This window comes from Theropithecus gelada, chromosome 14 (assembly GCF_003255815.1).
Source record: "Theropithecus gelada isolate Dixy chromosome 14, Tgel_1.0, whole genome shotgun sequence".
NCBI lineage: Eukaryota > Metazoa > Chordata > Mammalia > Primates > Cercopithecidae > Theropithecus > Theropithecus gelada.
The window spans coordinates 17,249,771-17,270,404 of NC_037682.1; the positions used below are offsets into that span (position 1 = coordinate 17,249,771).

The following is a 20,634-nucleotide window of genomic DNA, read 5'->3' on the forward strand; positions in this document are numbered from 1 at the left end:
AAGTTTCCTTCCTTGCTGGTGAGAAAAGGGTAACAGAAGAATAAAGGTTAGCAATAATGTAATCCTCTGAATTTTAAGTAGTGTGGAAAATATACTGGTTAAGTAAAAAGAGAAGACCTGTGTTTGAGATTTTTTATTTTGCAGCTGATTGCACTGGCAAGCAACTTTAAAAAATCATTTTTTTCCCACTTCTCTTGAATCCCTCTCCCTCAAGTGGAATTTTGTTTGAATGAACAACATCAAAATGAATGCATACTCATATAAAAATATTTGCTACTTTTTTCTTTTGTTATTTATCAGAGGAAAGTAGCACTGTATAAATTATGGGCTGTTCCTTCATGTACAAAGTGGTGCAGGTGGAGAAAAAGACAGTTAATTTCAAAGAAGTTCCCTGATATGTGTGAATCAAAACATTTTGGAGTTATGAATTACTGACAAGTCACTAGCTGGTTCTTTGCAGACCCAACATTTTCAGCCTGATCTGTCTTTGAAAACTTGTTCACCTGCAAATTAGTTCAAAAAGTGATATACGCAATAAAATTTATTTAAAAAAAGAAGGCCAAAGAGTTTCAAGAAGACAATTTCAATGTAAATATAAGACATTTAAGACAACTAACTTGTTTGCTTATATTAAGTGGAAGCAGAATAGAATCTGGCAAAGCATGAGGAGTTTGGGTTGGACAGACTTAGACCACAATTCTCTCTAAGCCAAATTTTAGCTACTTAACCTTGAACACTATAATTAACCTTTCTGTCTCTTGGTTTCCTAATTTATGAAATGGGAATATCAAGGTTATCATGTTTATTGAGCGGCAGTGAGAATTATTAACAAATAACAGAAAGAATATAAAGTACTTTGCACATAATAAACACTCAGGTAAATTAAAAATAGCCATCATAATTATAAATACAATATCATTGTTTTGTTGGTACTGACAGTTTACTGTGAGTAGGGTCACAATTATGTTCAAATAATGAAATAGTTTAGACAGAGGTAAATTCCCTGCTTTGAGGCTCAAACAGGTAAGCACAGAAATAACTTGAGGTCACAAATTGCTGCCTTCATGGTGTAGGTCAAAGGACACGAAATTTCAGTTAGATGGGAGGAATAAGTTCAAGACATCTATTGTACAGCATGGTGACTATAGTAGATAACGATATCCTGTATTCTTAAAAAATGCTAAGAGGGTAGATTTTAAGTGTTTTCACCACAAAAAGGATAACTATGTGAGGTAATGCATATGTTAATTTGCTTGATTTAACCATTCTGATGCAGGCAAACCCCAAAATTAGGGCTTTGATCAGCTGTGCGTCATGGCTGGGGTTGTGACTGGTGCTTGGAACACAAGCCCTGCTGATCGACCTCATTTTCCCCTCAGGGATTATACACTCTTCCTTAATTTTAAAGAGTTGCAGGAGGGTGGAAGGCCTTGGGCTTGCAGTTCAACTAACTCTGAATTGTTACCATAAGAATAACAGGTGTGGTTTATTACTGCACATACTTTTCCTTGTCATGCTACTTATCTGTGTGATTGTGAAACAACAGCTTTAAATCTTCTCGGGGTTCACAAGTGTAGGTGGTGTTCTTCTGTCACACCTGCAGGGACTCATGAGAAAATAAGTTTAGTCCTACACAGGTGTACCCAACTAGTGACTCCCTGAAGTTTCACAGCAGCACGGGGGTATTTAACAACACCTGATAGGGGCTTTTTATTTTGGTTGTAATAGAGCCTTGAGGAAGCCTCCCTTCTTTCCAGGTTTTCAGTAAGACTAAGTCCCGGATTAAAGAGGGGACTTATTCTTTTCCTTTGTGGGAAAGGGAAATGCTTTATTTCCATATTCTTGAAAGGCCTTTCGAAACTGGCCTAAGTTGATCATGTGAGTGAGCGTTCTAGGTGTCTCCTCATCAAACAGGAAATCTGAAGTTAGAAAGGGCCTTCCATAGGTTATTTCAAATGGACTAAGTTTTAGGGTTCCTCTTGGAGCCCTCCTTATGCACAAGAGGCCTATGGATTGGAGAAAAACTCAGGCCTCCCAGGTGTCCCAACAGAGTTTTGCTAATGTCCTTTTAAAAGCATGGTTGGCTCTTTCTACCTTACCAGAGGATTGAAGCCTCCAGGAGGAACAACGACGACAGGTAATGCCCAATGCCCAAGACGGAGGAAACCTGCGGGGTCACCTTACCTATGAAGGAGCGTCCATTAGCACTTTGCAAGCTTTTTTGTAATTCAAACCTTGGGATGAAATTCTTTAAGTAAGAATTTGGACCCGTCCAATACTTTTTCTGTCCTTGCGGGAAAAGTTTTATCCACCTGGTGAAAATGGCTGTAAGGACTAGCGAATATTGTAGTACTCTGTAAGGCAGTCTGAGTGAAGTCTATTTGCCAGTCTTCCCCAGGGTATGTTCCTTGTTGTTATAAAGGTTTGAGTAGGTGGCTTCCTGGGTTATTATGGGCACAGAGTTCACAGGACCTGGTGACCCCTTTTTCAGTCAGGAACAGTCCCTTCTCCAAGAATATTTGGGAAACCGATTTGAAGAGAGAATTCCATCCCAAATGTGAGGAGTTAGGGAAATGCTTAATTATTTTCCATTGCTCAGCCTTGGGGAGAAAGTTTACTGCTTTCTAGCAACTACCATGAGGGACTCTTTTTGTAAGCCTTTCTTTCTGTTCGTTTCATTTCCTCAGGTGCATAGTATGATTCTGCTGATATGCGTGGAGTATAGGCATTAGTGCAGTGGTCAGTGGCACTGATTTTCTTGTAGCAGTGGCCTTGCCTGCTCTGTCTGCCAGAGCATTTCCTCTAATAATAGACATGTCTCCCTTTTTGTGTCCCCTGCAATGAATAACTGCTATTTCTTTTGGGAGTTGGACAGTATCTAAAAGTTCTAAGATCTCAGTGATGTTTCATGGGGGACCCCTTAGATGTTAGTAGTCCTCTTTCTTTCTACAAGGCAGCATGAGCATGGAGCATCAGGAACCCACACTTAGAATAAGTAAATATATTGACTCTTTTCCCAGTTGGAGGGTCCTTATTAGAGCAATTAATTCCACTTTTTGAGCAGAAGCCTGGGATGGTAAAGCTTTGGCCTTAATAACTTCTTCTTGGTTAACTATAGCATTACCTGCCTTCTTTACTACTCCTTTATGAATAAAGCTACTCCTGTCTGTAGACCACAAAACATCAAAGCTATCAGGGGCTCATCTTTAAGGTCAGACCTGCTAGAGTAGGTCTGTTTCATGGTTTTCACATACGAGTGGATGAATTGGGGATCTGTTTCTTGGGATGTGGAGTCTGGGAACAGGGTAGCAGGGTTTAAAACTTAACATACCTTAAAGGTAACATCTGGGGATGTCAAGCAGAGGGGCCTGATATTTAAGTAACTGGCCTCCTATTAGCCATTGATGTCCTTTTGCCTCTAGAACCTTCCGTACTTGATGGGGAGGTCATAACATGTAAATGGTGCTCCAAGGTAAATTTACTGACTGTTTCTACCAATAGAGTGATGGTGGCCATAGCTTGCAAGAATCCTGGCCATCCAGCTACCACCTGTTCCAGCTATTTAGAGAAGCCACTCGTCTAGGATTATTACTGAGCCTTGAAGTTAGAACACCCAAAGTTGTCCCTTGTTTTTCAGTCATATAGAGGGTGAAAGGTTTTTCTAAGTTTGAGAGTCCCAAAGCAGGGGCTGTTCCCATCTTTTAAGGTTAGAAATGCCTGTTGGCAGGTTCCATCCCAGTTCAAAGGCTCATGATCATTCCCTTTTAGACCTTCATTGAGTGGTTTTGCTATAAGCCCCAACTCAGGAATCCAAATCCAGCATAATCAAGTTATTCCCACAAAGGTTCTTAACTATTTCTTACTCTGAAGGGGCTGAAGTGCCAGGATGGTCACTTTTTGTTTCTGGGCTAGGGTCCTTGTTCCAGGAGGGAACATGTCTCCCAAGTGTTTAACATTTTGAACAGAAATCTAGGCCTTGTGCTTGGGGTGGGCGATACACAATACCCTTGTTTTCTCCCAAAATGAAGGACCTGAATTGTACTTTTATCAGAGTATTTCCTAGTAGGGCTGGAAATTAATAGGTCGTCTACATATTGTAAAATGGATCCATTCTTTAACTATAATTCCCTTAATTATTTTGTCAATGCATTCTCAAAGAGATGAGACTGTCCCTAAGACAGACAGTCCAGGTAAACTGAGATATAGCATGAAGGTTGGGATAGTCCATTCAAAAGCAAAAATATACTGGGAGGTCTGGGTGTAAAGGTATGTAAAAGAAAGCACATTTAAATCTAATACTGTGAACCAATTAGCATCTTCAGAGACTTGGGTCAACATTGTGTAAGGGTTAGGAACTATTGGGTAGACAGGGACTACTACCTCATTAACTGTCCTCGGGTCTTAAATCTGTATTCCCCATTTTCTTTCTTTACAGACAGGATGGGGGTGTTACATGGGGACTGCCAGGGTTGTAGTAGTCCATACTTTAGAAATTTTGCTATGAGGGGTTGTATGACCGATTGTGCTTCAGGTCTCATGGATATTGTTTCTTCCATGGGTAACCAACATTGGGCTTCAAGGTAACCTGGACTGAGGGTACATTAACAGCTCTACGAGCAACTTCTATTTCCCAGAGGGGTCTACTTGAGAAGTAACATCCAGTGGAAGCGAGGTCTTTTATTTATCTGTCTGTATTAAGGTAGGCACTTAGAGCCCTTTGTGGCCTATTGCCTTATCATAAGGCTCCTCAAATTGAACTGTGGCCTGTAATTGGGAATGTAAGTCTCTTTCCAGTAAAGACATAGGGCACTCAGGTTTAAAACCTATGGTCCTGCACATTGTAACCAAGGCAGTGGGTGAATCTCCTAATTCTTGGATATTAATCTCTGTTATGGCATAAGAGCAGGAAGACACTGGCCCTGAGAAATGGGTCAGAACTCTTACCCAATAAGAACTCAGTCTTCTTACCTACCAAATCAGGAATTAGCCAAGGCTCCTCTGTGGAGATGGCAAGATGTCCAGTGGAAACCATGGAGGACTTTGGGCCCCTTCAATCCTCTGTTCTCTCAGCCTTTATGAGTGTGGGTGGCCGAGGCTTTCTCCAGAGCCTGAGGAAGTCCCTTTCCCAATGGCCCTCTTGCTTACAGAAAACACACTGGCCCAGGGGACAGCAAGTCAGAGACTCTCACTTGGACATTCCAGAGGCTGATTTCGTGACACTTTCTCAGAATGGGTAACCCTGAGGTGGCACGGAGTGTAAGACAGCCACTAACAATTGTGCTTTTTGGCTATTTCTTTGGATTGTCTTCACCTCCTCTGCCTTGCCCCTATTGTTGTCTACTCCAAAGGCCGTGTTTAAGAGTTGCCTCTTGGGTGTTTGAGGTCCTATTTCTGCCTTTTGTAGTTTCCTCCTAAGTCAAGGGCAGATCAAGTAATAAAATGCACACCTACGAGAGCTTGCCCTTCCCAGGAGTCTGGTCTGCATTAGTATCTTTCCTGAGTGCTTCAGCCATACTGTCCTGAAACAGAGCAGAATGTTCTTCTTTCCCCTGAGTTACTTCTGTAACCTCGTCATAACCGGCTTAACCATACACTTTTCCATACCTTCTATTAAATGAGTTTCCATGTGATTTCTGCATTTGAAATCTTGGGAACCCCTCTGGCAATGCCACTGAGGTCCAGGTCTGGAACTGCATCTCCCTCCACATGATAAATGGCATGGCTTTTGTTTCAAGCAGTTACTCCATCTGCGTATTCATGGGCAGTACCCAGAATCCTTTGTTTCTATCTTACGGTACAGCAGGTGGACAATAATATTTGCAAGTCTTGTCAAGTTAAGTCAAAGTATATGGTCAATTTAACAAACTCCTCTGTAAACTTCCCTGGATCCTCCAAAAATGGGCCAAATTTCTCCTTGCATAAAGTCCAATCAGACACAGAAAGAGGCACATGTACTCTGATTGGTCCCCTATATCTGTCAGCGACCTCTTGCAATGGACCCAGGTTCAATTTTAGGGGCTGATATGGGGCCTCACTCCTGATGGTACTGGTTGTGCTTATTTTCTCAAGCAGCAGGGGTGTAGGTTGGGCCTAATTGGCTAAGGGGGAGGGATGTCTGATGACCTTAGGTGAAATCCTGCACTGGAGAACTAGTGGGACTCCCCTCAGAATCAGGGAACCGAGGAGGCTCCAGGGGGCATGTGGGCCTCCTAGGGAGAGCATCTAGGAGGGTATCATCTAGGAAGTGCAGCTTCTTGGTATCTGGAAGTAACATGAGCCAGACACATCCTGCAGCTCTCCCTTAAGTGAGGATTCTGTTTAAGGGCTGTAAACACCTGTACATAAGGGGCCTCTGTCCATTTTCCTTCCTTTTCACAGAATAAGTCCAACTGTAAAATAGTATTATAATGTAAAGAACCATTTTTAGGCCAAATTTCTTGGTCTTCCAATTTGTATTGGACCCAAATGGTATTGCAGTAGGAAATGAATTTCTTTCTCTTGAAGCTGTCTAATATGAATTTGCTCCAACTGCCTAAAAGGCACCCTAGTGGTCAGTTTTTCGGGATGCTCACCATCATCCCCGTGTCTAATGAGTCTAGTGAGAGCCCAGTTATCTTCCCTTTTAAATTCTCACCTTTTTTTCTCAAGAAAGGTCAGTGGGGAAGTTGTCACCAGTTCCGGCAAAGAGGGTGTACGTACAGTTAGCAGGGTGTGATGAAAGTGAATTATGAGATATGAGTGAGCAGTAGAGTGATGACTGCCTCCACTGGCAAATGGAATACAAGAAAAGAGGTGTTGTAATAAGCAAAGTATAGAAGGAGAGGTGAAAATAGGGTGACAGCAAAAAAGAATGAGTTCATCTCCTTTGCATGAATGAAGCTGGAAACCATCATTCTCAGCGAACTAACACAGGAATGGACAACCAAACACCTCATGTTCTCACTCATAAGTGGGAGTTGAACAATGAGAACACAGACACATGTAGGGGAACATCACAAACCAGGGCCTGTTGGGGGGTGGGGGGAAAGGGGAGGGAGAACATTAGGAAAAATACCTAATGCATGTGAGGCTTTAAACCTAGATGATGTGTTGACAGGTGCAGCAAACCACCGTGGCACATGTATACCTATGTAACAAACCTGCACGTTCTGCACATGTATCCCAGAACTTAAAGTAAAAAATAAAAAATAAAAAATGATAGTTGAGAAAATATGGGATAGAAACCAGTAATTTGTGTCAATAAAATTCTTGGTTTTTTTAACCCCCACCTCCAAAAAATAGGGTGACAGGATTCTCATAGTCTGAATTCCACAAAAAGGGAAGAAAGCATTTTGGCTGAGGAAAAAGAGGGACTAGAGGAGGCCGCTGGAAATGGTGATATGACAAAGACCAAGACTGCCCGTAGGGTGGGACTCTAACCCACAATCCTAGAGGGAATGTAAAAAAAATCCAGAGTGGAATGGGGGACCTCTCAAAATAACAAAAGAAACAAAAAGGCCTGAATAGAAACAATCTTCCGAATAGGAGGGAGAACAAAGGGGACACTCTCCCATCCATGAAGGCCAAATGGTGCCAATTGGTCTTAATTTGGGGTTCAGGTAAATGTCTCCCTCAGATTCCTTCAGCTTGTTAGTCCCTTCATGTTATTGGTCCCTTTGTAGTCACCAGGAAAGATGATGCAGATGAACCCCCAAACTGTGGCTCAGCCTGGGAAGTTTCTTGGCTTTGTGCCAGAAAGAATTCAGAACAAACAAAGTAAATTTATTAGAGCAACAAAGGACAAGAAAATGGCTGTTCCATAGACAGAGCAAGGTTTTCCATAGGCAGAGTAGTGCTCGTTGCTTGCTGGCTAGCTATATTTATAGCTACTCCTTAACTATCATAAGTAGTGGGTGGTTATTCACGAATTTTCTGGAAAAGAGGTGGAGAGTTTCCAGAACCTAGGGTTCCTCCTATTTTAAACGATACAAAGTAACTTCTGGGCATTGCCATGGCATTTATAAACTGTCAGGGCACTGTTGGGAGTGTCTTTTAGCATGCCAATGCATTATAGTTAGAGTATAATGAGCAACGAGAGTGACTAGAAGTCACTTTCATTGCCATCTTGGTTTTAGCTGATTTCAGTCCGTTTCTTTACTGCATCCTGCTTTGACCAGCAGGGTTGTGACTGGTGCTCGGAAAGCAAGTCCTGCTGATCCACCTCAATTCCAGAAAGTATACATATTTTAAAACATCATGTTGTACATGATAAATATATACAATTTTATCTGTCAGATAAAATGCTAAAAAAAGAAATTCACTGCTTCCAATACATATAAAACATAAAGTGAGTGCTTAGGTCAGGACTTTATTCACAGAAAGTGCTTAATAAAAATTAGTTATAATCATTATCACAATTGGCATTATTCTTGTTTTTATAATATCTTATTTCTCATTCTGTTTTTCTTGGCAACTACAACTACATTTTTAAAAAATTGTACTTTAAGTTCTGGGATACATGTGCAGAACGTGCAGGTTTGTTACATAGGTATACATGTGCCATGGTGGTTTGCTGCACTCATCAACCCGTCATCTACATTAGGTATTTCTCCTAATGCTATCCCTCCCCTAGCTCCCCACCCCCCAACAGGCCCCAGTGTGTGATGTTCCTCTCCCTGTGTCCATGTGTTCTCATCATTCAACTCCCACTTATGGGTGAAAACATGCGGTGTTTGGTTTTCTGTTCCTGTGTTAGTTTGCTGAGAATCATGGTTTCCAGTTTCACCCATGTCCCTGCAAAGGACATGAACTCATCCTTTTTTTATGGCTGCATAGTATTCCATGGTGTATATGTGCCACATTTTCTTTATCCAGTCTATCATTGATGGGCATTTGGGTTGGTTCCAAGTCTTTGCTGTTGTGAATAGTGCTGCAATAAACATATGTGTGCATGTGTCTTTATAGTAGCATGATTTATAATCCTTTGGTTATATACCCAGTAATGGGATTGCTGGGTCAAATGATACACAACTACATTTTAAAAGGATACATTTAATTTTAAAAAACATACTGTTGCTTGCATGTATTTACAAAACAGGCACTGATAGGAAATTATGACAATGCATTTATTTTTAAAAAGGCATTGTATGTAAGATGTGACCTGATATAAAGTCCTGAGAACACAGAAAATGTCCATATCTGGTGATGTGCAACTCCATGGGTTAGAAATGCTCTCCTGAAAACATGTTTCTGGGCTCTCCCACAGGAACCACAAGCTCAGTACAGAGACAGATCTTTTGGTCCCTGACACTGACTCTTCTTTCTCCTTCTTTCAGAGGACCAGAACAGGATGGGATCTTTCATTCTTCAGAGCTTTTAAACTTAGTTCTGCTCAGGCATCTCCCAGTGGCTCCCACCAGCTCTCTCATTTGTAACTGCAGAGACATTGAAGAGTATTTTCATCTCAGAAGAGAAAGTAAGTGATGGGATAGACTTTAATTTCCAAAGACCTGGTTGCTGGCTCCAGTAAGTGTCCTAGGTAAGAAAACAACCTACCGTTGTGCTGTCTGTATGTGTAAATGGATGACATTAATGTTAGATTTTGAAATGCAGTGGTCTGAGACAGACACTGAATCCTGCTGTGCCTGTGGGGACTGAAGAAGAGTAGTGATGTTCTTCTTATCGTTTGTCAGGAACTGCAGTTCGCTGCACACGTGACAGCCCTGAAGGGTATTCAGTGTTGGAGCAATTTTTATGACTTTTCAGCTGACTCATGGTTTCCATTTAAATTATTTAATTATCATAATTGAGAAAAAAATGTAATGTTATTTTCCTTTTACTGATGAAGGAACAGGTAGAGAGGTGAAACGATTTGCTTACATTTATAAGGCTAATTAATGCGGTGACCAGGTGAGAAATCAAGTCTGTTTGATCCAAGGTTCTTAATCCCTAACTTCAAAGCATCTGACTATATCTGAATCTTTTAGCATTTCATTGCTTTCATGGTATGAATTCTTTTCTATAATCTAGATTTGTGATCACTGTCATCCAGTTTCATGACACAAACTTATTTCTATGTCTCTGACAATTTCCTATGACAGCTGTTTAGTTTTCAGAGCTTTCTTTTCCTTTGCTGGCATCTAAACCTGATTTTAATGTACAGATATTTTTTGCCTTAACTTTATTGTTATTTTTATCAGTTATATTTATCAATTCTATTTCTTTTCCTCCAGGCAATAATACTTTCAATTCTTGCCAGGTGCGCTGGTGCATGCCTGTAATCCCAGCACTTTGGGAGGCCAAGGTGAGTTGATCACCTGAGTTCAGGAGTTTGAGACCAGCCTGGCCAACATGGTGAAACCCTGTCTCTACTAAAAATACAAAAATTAGCTGAGCATGGTGGTGTGCACCTGTAATACCAGCTACTTGGGAGGCTGAGGCATGAGAATCGCTTGAACCCAGGAGGTGGAGGTTGCAGTGAGCTAAGATCATACCACTATACCCTAGCCTGGGTGACAGAGTGAGACTCTGTCTAAAAAAAAAAAAAAAAACAAACTTTCAATTCTTTTTGTAGATATTGTATACTATAGAGAATGGAGATATAATTTTTTAAAAGTAAGTTTTCATGAAAATGCTCTTTTTATCCCTTTCATATATAGTTGTTTGTCCTCTTGTAAAAGAAAACTTCATTCTAGCTGTAGTGCTGGGTATGAAAGGTGTCAAGAATGTTGCTGTCAATCTGTTTCATACCCACAAGCAGGACAACAATATAAATTTTGTGAGCCCTTGAAATTTTTGCCCTTGTAAGTTCTTTCCTCCATAAAAAGTATTAAAAATTATATTTTATGAGTGTATTGGCATAAAAAGAAATATAATCCAGTTGTACTTAGATTATATTCATTTTCTTCTTCTTCTTTTAAAGAAATTAAGCATTTCAAGGGCTCCTAAAAGTATCATGGGCTGTTGGCACTACTACTGGGCCGTAATGAATATGTCAGCACAGCCTACTATATGTCCTCCTAATAAAAATTGATAGAGACAGGATAAGATAATTGACTGTCCCAAGTTTCATCGATCAAGAAATAGAATAAATCTCTATAAAATATCACCAGATATTGTTGCCTAAATGTTTGTGTCATAAGATTTATTTATTATCAGTTTTCATTATTTGCTTCCAGAGCTTCTCAATGACATTTTTCACTTGCTTATTTTTGAGGGTGTAGATTAAAGGGTTCAACATAGGTGTAAATAGGGTGCAAAACACAGTCACAGCTTTGTCAGTGGGGAAGGAGGTTAGAGGTCTTAGATACAGGTATGAACAAGGGACAAAGAATAAGATGACAACAAAGATATGAGAGGTACAACTAGACAGAGCTTTGTGACGCCCTTCAGAGATATGAGTCCTTAGGGAGCACAGGATGATGACATAGGAAGCAACCAGCATGGAAAAAATGAGGAAACACAATGATCCACTGTTGGCAGCTATCAGAGGCCCCAAGGTGTGAGTGTCTGTGCAGGCCAGCTCTAGAAGAGGTACTAAATCACACATAAAGTGGTCGATGACATTGGGGCCACAGAATGGTAACTGGGCTATAAACAAAGTCTGGATCCCTCCATGCACAAATCCCAGAATCCCAGCCACCCCCATCAGAAATCCACACGTAGGTTGACTCATGATGGTTGCATAGTGCAAGGGCTTACAGATGGCCACATAGCGGTCGTAGGCCATGACACTTAATAAGATGATCTCAGCTGCCGCAAAGAAATGTTCTGCGAAGAGCTGAGTCATGCAGCCATTAAAGGATATGGTGTTCTTTTCAGAGATCAAGTCAAAGATCATTTTAGGGGCTATGGAAGAAGAGTAGAAAACATCTATAATGGACAAACAGGACAGAAAAAAGTACATGGGGGAATCCAAGGCTGGGCTGATGAAGATAATGACTGAGATGAGCAGGTTACCTGCCAATGTGATCAAGTAGGTGATTAAAAACATAATAAACAAGAGTTTCTGCAGTTCTGGATTGTGAGTGAGGCCCAGGAGGATGAATTCTGTTACATTGTTCATGTTTTTCATAGCTCAGGTTGTGTGTATATGGCCGATCTGAAAAAAAAAAAAAACCCAGTATTTCTGAATGATGATATTTTAAATTCAATACTAAAATATTTCATCTCCTCTTTAGTCCTGGTTTTCGGGGGTGATGGAGCTACATTGCCACTCACCAGAGCTGTAAAGAGGAACAGAAGATTAGATTTCTCCTAATTCACATATTAATGAAATAGTGATAATATCTTACAAGTACCACAATAAAACAAGATCTTGTTATAAATATTGACTTCCAAACTTCCTTTCTGGCTCTAAAATTTCACATACGGCTTTCTTTCAGTTTTGGACAGGACAAATCTTATCAATAACAAATGTTTTGAAATTATACTTTCTTTTGTTAGGGTTATTTATAGGTATATGAATCCAGTATGTATATTAGATACTAATATGCATATTAGATACTAAAGTGCAAAGCCTTACTAAATCTAAGCCGCTGTGTTCTGTGATCTATTGTCCTTTTCTATCATATAAATGCACATGTACACAGATAGAGACAGAGCTGTAAATGGAGATATTTTTCTTTTGGAATGCTGGGTAACTATCGCAATAACAACTCATTGAGGATAATTCATTCAACATCCCTGAATGTTGCATCCATCCCTATAAATGACCCTTATTTTTCATGCTCACTCTTTCTGCATCTTTAATTGTGGCTATGTAAATGGTGCAAAGTTATAAAATGTAATGATATTTCATAAATTTTCCTCTTGGTTGGATTTTTATCACATGTAGAATTATACACTGGATTAGATATATTTCCCCACTCACATCTTAACAAATGGAATTAAATGAGTCATGATTTTTTCCCTGAGTTTTCTATTGGCAAGACAGAAATGTTAGGGTCACCTGAGATAATGCAGTTTTCTCTTTTGGCATAAGTTTGGTCAATTAAGATGAACTTGTAGTTTTCATTGCTAACTGCTAAACAACTAGAAATTTGTATTGCTACCTGAAAACATTGAATATATTTAAGAATGTAGATGGTTTTGAATAATCCCAAGAGCTTCAAGAGTAAGTACATGTTGTTACAAAAGAGTGTAAGATATTTTATTTCTTCTCCTCCCCCTTTTCTCCTTCTTTCCCTAACCCCTGGCAAAAGTGTAACCACATAGTTTTCCTCAAAAATTTCTAGAAACAGAAATCAGTCAGCATCATGACCTCTGAGCTTCATTAAATGTGAGTAAAAATATCTTTGGTTTTCAGGAAAACTCAGTTGCTAAGTTGCTTCCTCTTTATTCGTGGCTTCTGTAGATGGTGACTATATGGTTAATCATTCTTAATGGATTTAATTCACCAATTCTAACTTCAATGTAGCAATATGGAAGTCACGAAAAGGGGAAAAACATTTCAAGCATGACAAACAGAAATCTACAGAATCAGTGTATTCAGTGAGACATAAATGTTAACCATAATGTTTTAAAAGTGAGTTCAGTAGTTCTTAGCAGCATCTGGTCTGGCAACTTTTTTTTTTTTTTGAGACGGAGTCTCGCTCTGTGGCCCAGGCTGGAGTGCCGTGGCGCGATCTCGGCTCACTGCAAGCTCCGCCTCCTGGGTTCATGCCATTCTCCTGCCTCAGCCTCCCAAGTAGCTGGGACTACAGGCGCCCACCATCATGCCCGGCTAATTTTTTTTGTATTTTTAGTAGAGACGGGGTTTCACCGTGTTAGCCAGGGTGGTCTTGATCTCCTGACCTCGTGATCCACCTGCCTCGGTCTCCCAAAGTGCTGGGATTACAGGCGTGAGCCACCGCGCCCGGCCTGGTCTGGCAACATTATGCATAGACTTTTCTGTTGATATTTTTATGTCAGTGTGTCCAAATTCATTTTCAGAGAAAAATACTAAACTTTAAGTCGGGTATGTAATGACAAAGACTACTTCACTGAAAACAAATTGGCTAAAACAAGTTAATCTGCTTAAAATTTGGGAGAAAAGATTTAGTTTTCACTGACCTGGATCTAGCTGATTGTGGATTCCTCCATGTTAGATTGAGTGCGGTCACTGCTTTCTTCTCCTGCAGGCGTGGAACACGGCCACAAGTAGACTCTACCAGCTGACAAGTGGGATGTTGGAATTCTCTAGATGGCTCTCTCAATTCTGACGTTTCCGTTTATTTTGCTTTCCATTGTCAGTCTGAATTTACTAAGAAAACAAGCTGTTTCAGTTAGAAAACTTCATTATCTCTAGGATTTAGTGTCTACTCACTTCCTGGGTTTCCTATGAATGTATAAGCCAACCTTCAAAATATATCTATTTTTCAGATCTCTTAGGACTATATTCAGTCCAAATTAAAAACTAGGAATAATGCAAAATTCTTCAAATTTGGAAAATGCAACTATAAAATGAATAAGTGAATCAAATCCACCTGATTGGATATTGTTTTCTCAAATCTATTCTGATGAAATTTTGCTTTCTTGAGTCCCTGAAAAATGTGGTGAGAGAATTCCTTTTATTTCTGATTCAAGTTCTTCTTTCAATTTTGTTTTCTTAGAAACCCACTAAGCTCAGGAGTGGTGTCCCCCAAACACATCTTCATCTTTTTGGTTCCTGTCTCTGCTGCTATCATTTGCACACAGGGCCTTTTTTGTAATTCTTTCTTCATTGACTCTAGAGAAATCTTTAAATAGACTATCACAGACTTCAGGATTTGGCAATGCATTGACGTTTCAAGTACCCAGAGGATTAGTAATTGGCCTTGTTGGAATGTTTAGCAAAGCAATAGTCAGGTCCTTCATTTCCTCTCACTTGGCACCCACAAACGTCATTAGTGGCTGGTTTTAGAAATGCAGTTGAACTTGGGTTAAACCGGCACCGGTCTCTGAGTTCCCTTAGTATTTATTGATAATTATCTTTACCATCTTAAATATAAGGGAGTGGCTGGACAATAGGATCATTGTAGGGAGGAAATCAGTAGTAAGACATATGAACAAAAATCTCTGTGACATGAAAAAGTTTAAAGGAAAATGCTGTGCCTTGANGGTGAAGGGAAGGTTCTACTAGAGGTGGGGAGGCCTCTTCAGCTGGCAAAGCAGGTTCATCTTTTCTCTGTTCCATCCCAGTATCCTCCTTCTGAAGCAGAAATGGAGTTTCATCCATGACTCTTTTCTCTCTAATCTTCATCCTGTATCAAGTTCTTTTCCTTAAAATTCATTAATGTATCTTAAACTGTCTCTATTGCTCTGTGTTAGTTTGGGTTTCTTAGATGCAGATCTGAGATGAGATTTTTCACAAAAGTGACTTATAAGGAAAAGGGGTTAAGGGAAGCTAGTTATGGTAGAGGGAAGAAAGGACATGATCTCAACTGGAGTCTGGCTTCAGATGCGGTCTCAACTGAAGTCTGCCTTGAGTCTGGAGCCATTGAAGCTCCGGAGGATACACTGTATTACAACAACCTTTTAAACTTTCATGTCTGTTAGTCATTGGCCACTGCTGGACCCTGACGGTGGGCATAATCTTCTGGGTGTGGCACCTCCCATTTTCTGTGGTGCAATTGTCCAGGGAAGGGTGGTACTGTGAGCTGTTAGCAGCCCAGACATAGCAGGTGGGGCAGGAGTTCACTTACCAGACAAAGGGCATTTGAGTTGGATGCAACAGTGTCCCTAACACTCGGTATCTCTTGGCAGTCACCAAAGTTCAGACCCCCATTTATCCACACCTAAATCATTATAATTACCTCCTAATTGCTCTTCTCTTGGGAGTCTTGACCCTTCAATCTATTTCCCATACTGTAGCTAGAGTTATCATTCCCAAAACAAATCCAAATACATTTCTTCCTAGTTTAAAAGTACTTTCACTATGTTCTCCGTGGTACTTAGTATTTAGTTTTAACACAATTATGAGACCCTTTTTGATCTTACAAAACATCCTACTTTCCAGCTTTATGTCTTGTATTTTCCCTTTTACAATCTCAGTGTCCTACTCTGGCACACAGTGGGGTTCAATAAATAATTGTTGAATGAATACATAAATTGATAATTACAGTCATATTGAATTCTTTGGGTTTCCTGCTTACTCTTTCTCATCTTCTGGCCTTTGTTACTTACTCCCTCTCATAGACGCACTGTTAGCTCAACCTTATGCCCACTCATTCTGTTGATTCCTTTTCTCCGTTTGGCTTCCTTTTTTTTTTCTTTTTTGAGACAGAGTCTTGCTCTGTCAGCCAGGCTGGAGTGCAGTGGCGAGATCTTGGTTCACTGCGACGTCTGCCTCCTAGGTTCAAGTGATTCTCCTGTCTCAGCCCCCCAAGTAGTTGGGACTACAGACATGCACCACCACGCCCAGCTAATTTTTGTATTTTTAGTAGAGACAGGGTTTCGCCATGTTGGCCAGGCTGGTCTCGAAATCCTGACCTCAGGTAATCTGCCCTCATTGGCCCCCCAAAGTGCTGGGATTACAGGCGTGAGCCACTGTGCCTGGTCAGCTTCTGTTTTTGATGTCTTTTCATCTAGGAATTCTTTTTAGATCTCCTAGGTCTTTGTTGTGTGTCCTTCTAACATGCTTTCACAGCACTCTGTAATTCTATGCTCTTACTATTGATAGTCTTACGTTGTAATTCTCTGTTCTCTTCTTGAAGTCTCTCAGAGGATCCTAACTTTTGTGAAAAGGGGACCCTGGTTTCTCTTTATTCACCACTAAGCCCCAGGAACTATCGATGTGCCTGATACATTCCTGGGGATAAAAACTATTTGTTGATTAAGGAATAAAGAATGCAAGGAACACGTGGAATACAGTTATCCTGAAACTGCTTTGTGTGTAGCTATACGATTTGAAAAACAGCTTTTAGACTGGGTGTGGTGGCTCACACCTGTAATCCTAGCACTTTGGGAGGCTGAGGTGGGCAGATCACTAGGTCAGCAGATCAAGACCATCCTGGCCAACATGGTGAAACCCCATCTCTACTAGCCAGGCATTGTGGCAGGTTCCTGTAGTCCCAGCTACTCGGGAGGCTGAGACAGGAGAATTGCTTGAACCCAGGAGGTGGAGGTTGTAGTGAGCCAAGATCGTGCCACTGTACTCTAGTCGGGCAACAGAGAGAGACTGCATGTCAAAATCAAAAAACAAAAAACAACAAACAAAACAGCTTTTAATATGAAAATGTTACCAAAAAGCAAACTGATTAATAGAAAAATATAAAGAGCCCATATACATAAGATAATAAAATCTTACTGGGGGTAGGAAAAATATCAAGATAAACTATATGTTCGTATGCTGAGAATGCAGTTTCAATTTCTTTCTCATTGTTTCAATAAGAGTGAAAAAATGTAGTTTCCCTGTGAGGTCCAACCAGAATTCTTAGTTTGAAGGTAGAAAAAACTGTCCTAGCCTCCACTACTACTTTTGCTTTATATTTTATTGAATTTATTCATTTTCATTAATCCTTTTATTCATTGATTCTATGTTTATGGTATACCAGACATGGTACCTTGTAGGAACTATTGTTATCTATCAGTCAAGTATTTTATGGAGTATAACTGTATATTTAATAAATAGAAATTTCTCCTTGATATTAAAACATCTTCTTTATTTGAACCATCACTCTTTCTGGTCGATTATCAGTATAAAAAGAGTAACGTGAGCAACACAAAATGGTTCTGAAGCCTACAAGGACATTTGGAATCATGGTATAAACTTCATTGTTTACCCATCAGATGCTAAATAGTTCTTTGCTTTTATAGCCCTGAAGTAGTTAGATAGCATAATGTTTCAGAAAACAAAGGCCATCAATTTTGAGATATAAAAATGAAACAATTATTAATGAAAAAGTTATATTTTTAGTTAATGAACTAACATATACAATGTGTCTGGCATAGTCTCTATCTCAATAAATGATAGCTGTTATGATCTGATTTTTCTGTCATCATTGCCTGGCAGGGTATCATGGTAGTTAAGCACATGGTTTGGGAAATCAGTGAGATTCTGGTTACTGTCTATTTGGTATTTCTATTTTGACACTGTCCCCTTCTCTCAGTTTCCTCTTTGGTAAATGGGGATAAGAGTAATGCCTCCCTCAGTTTTTTATGGACATTATTACTTAATATAGATATATTTATTACTTATTTTACATTTATTAGAAGGAAGGCCTATGAGTTTCATACATATGGATGAAGCTAGTGAAACTAAGCCCCAAATTGGTAGAATTTTCCCAGTTTGTGAGAATAATACATGGTTAGGTTTTCTCCTTTTTCTTGGACCCATTTTGACTCCCCTCAAGGCATAATGTATTGATCATAGTGGTTAATTATTTTATTTATCCAATAAGTATTCCTTGCTGACATTACCCAAAATGTCCTTTCGACCCTTGCCTCAGTTGAATCATGTTGGGCTCCAGTCACACTTATTTGACACTTGATATAACTTTCCTACTACACAATTTCCTAATGGCATTTTTCATCTGAGCATTCCTCAAGGTGTAGATTAAGGGGTTTAACGTAGGAGTTATCATGGTGTAAAATACAGCAACTGCTTTATCAATGGGTAAAGTAGCTGGAGGTCTCGTGTACACAAATATGCAGGGCACAAAGAGTAAGATGACAACTGTGATGTGGGAGACACAGGTAGAGAGGGCTTTCCGCCTTGCCTCTAAGCTGTGGGTCCTTAAGGAGTACAGTATGACCACATAGGAGACTAGGAGCAAGAGAAAGTTTAACAGGCATAGGAACCCACTGTTGGCAGCAACGAAGAGTCCTAGAGTGTGGGTATTCGTGCAGGCAAGATTGAGCAGAGGGTTTAGATCACACATAAAGTGATCTATGACATTAGGACCACAGAAAGGTAATTGGAAGATGAAGAGGATCTCTATGGTTGCATGAAGAAAGCCTCCTACCCATGACACTACCACTAGCAGGCTACACACACACTGCTTCATGATGGTGGTATAGTGCAAGGGCTTGCAGATGGCCACATAGCGGTCATAGGCCATTACAGTAAGTAGGATGACCTCAACACCTCCGAAAAAATGTTCTCCAAAGACTTGAATCATACATCCATTGAATAAGATAGTTTTCTTTTCATAGAGTGAATCTGTGATCAGCTTAGGGGCATTGACAGAGGAATAGCAGACATCGATAAAGGAGAGATAGGCCAGGAAAAAGTACATGGGAGACCTCAATGATGGGCTGGCAATTATGGTGACCACAGTGAACACATTTCCTGTCATGGTGGTGATGTAGATGACAGAAAACACAACAAATATGATTTTCTGCATTTTTGGGTTCTCTGTAAGCCCCAGTAGAATACTCTGTCACATTGTTTCTATTCGCCATGTATTTCAAATGATGGTTAATTATATTACCTGAAAAGAAAACAATTTTTATTAATACATCTTTAAATTTGTTATACTTCTCTATTGTAATATGTAATATAATAAATTCTTGGGTTCTACTGGGTTGTGATTTGAGGATTTTTTCTGAGATAGGAAAAAAGTTTTGAGTTTTGGAAGTTTACTCAAATTGCCTCCCTGGTGAAGAATGTGCTAAGAATTTTGACATAAGAAACTTTCGTGGCACACAGGCAGGAGACCATCTGTGAATATTTAATCATCTGAAATGACTGAAAGTTGAATGATTGCACACATAGTGGCAACTAAGCCTGAAAAGATTATAGTATATGTATGTAAAGCACATGAATGCAAAGTTCAAAATTTGCTTTTTTTTTTTTTTAAGAAAATAATGAAATGTGAAATGTTACGCACAGTATGAGTGAAATGATACAGAGGAATCTGAAGAAGGGGACTTCTTGGGATATATCTCTAGTGAAGGTCTTTGTGTGTTTTTTATGATGTGGGCTGAGATCCAGTAAGGAACTGGAAGCCAGATAATGGAACTTACTTAGCAGACTATTTAGAGTAGTTGACATAAGAACAACAGTGCATTTGTGATGAAAATGTAAAGAAAGAATATAAGAGCTGCTATAAAAGAATTCACAATCTATTGTCTAAGTCCTATTAACTTTATTATAGCTAATAATAAACACCTTTGAATAATTGCTGTGAGCATGACATTGTAGAATGTGCTTTGCACACATGATCTCATTTTATCAATTTTACAGATGAGGACACAATCTCAGTGACAAATATTAGTAGTTATAGTGTTAATGTTAACTAATATTTACTGAACATAGCGTGTTTCAAGTGCTTTTACAGACATTTGCTTATTTAATCCTCACCGAAAACCTATGTATTAGTTACTATTGTCTTTTTATACTTATTTTACTCATTAGGAAACAGAAGCACAGAGAAATTAAGGTTCCTCCCAAGATTGAGCAGATAATCAAGGCTGGACCCAATATTAAGTTTCAGATTATGCTTGTTAATTTTTTCCCTCCAAAGTCTTAACTCATGCTTTATATTGTTACAATAAACAATGTTGAACTGGTAATTTCCCTTTGATATGGCCATAATTTTTATGATTAATACTACTTCAGAGACAAGTTTATATGAAGCAACTTCATCAGCAGACAGACACACACACACAAGGATATATTGAAACTCCTAAATATTAAGAAAAATGTGGTATTACATTCATTGAAGGGCTGTTTTTGCTTAGTCTCTATGTCAG

At 39.5% G+C, this 20,634-nt stretch overlaps 2 protein-coding genes across 2 annotated transcripts; both read right to left on the reverse strand.

The window, feature by feature from the left end:
* Positions 1 to 11,122: 11,122 nt before the first annotated feature.
* LOC112605606 (olfactory receptor 4C45) lies at positions 11,123 to 12,043 on the reverse strand. Its single transcript, XM_025355233.1, has one exon. The coding sequence runs from the start codon at positions 12,041 to 12,043 to the stop codon at positions 11,123 to 11,125; it is 921 nt and encodes a 306-aa protein (XP_025211018.1).
* Positions 12,044 to 18,413: 6,370 nt separating this feature from the next.
* LOC112607050 (olfactory receptor 4C13-like) lies at positions 18,414 to 19,341 on the reverse strand. The gene is given in 2 exon segments (XM_025358084.1): positions 18,414 to 19,314; positions 19,316 to 19,341. Coding segments are annotated over 2 exon segments (927 nt in total).
* Between the last annotated feature and the right edge of the window lie 1,293 nt (positions 19,342 to 20,634).

Bases quoted from the DNA above. Each gene is read 5' to 3' on its own strand.
- LOC112605606 (XM_025355233.1), bottom strand. From the start codon at position 12,043: ATGAACAATGTAACAGAATTCATCCTCCTGGGCCTCACTCACAATCCA.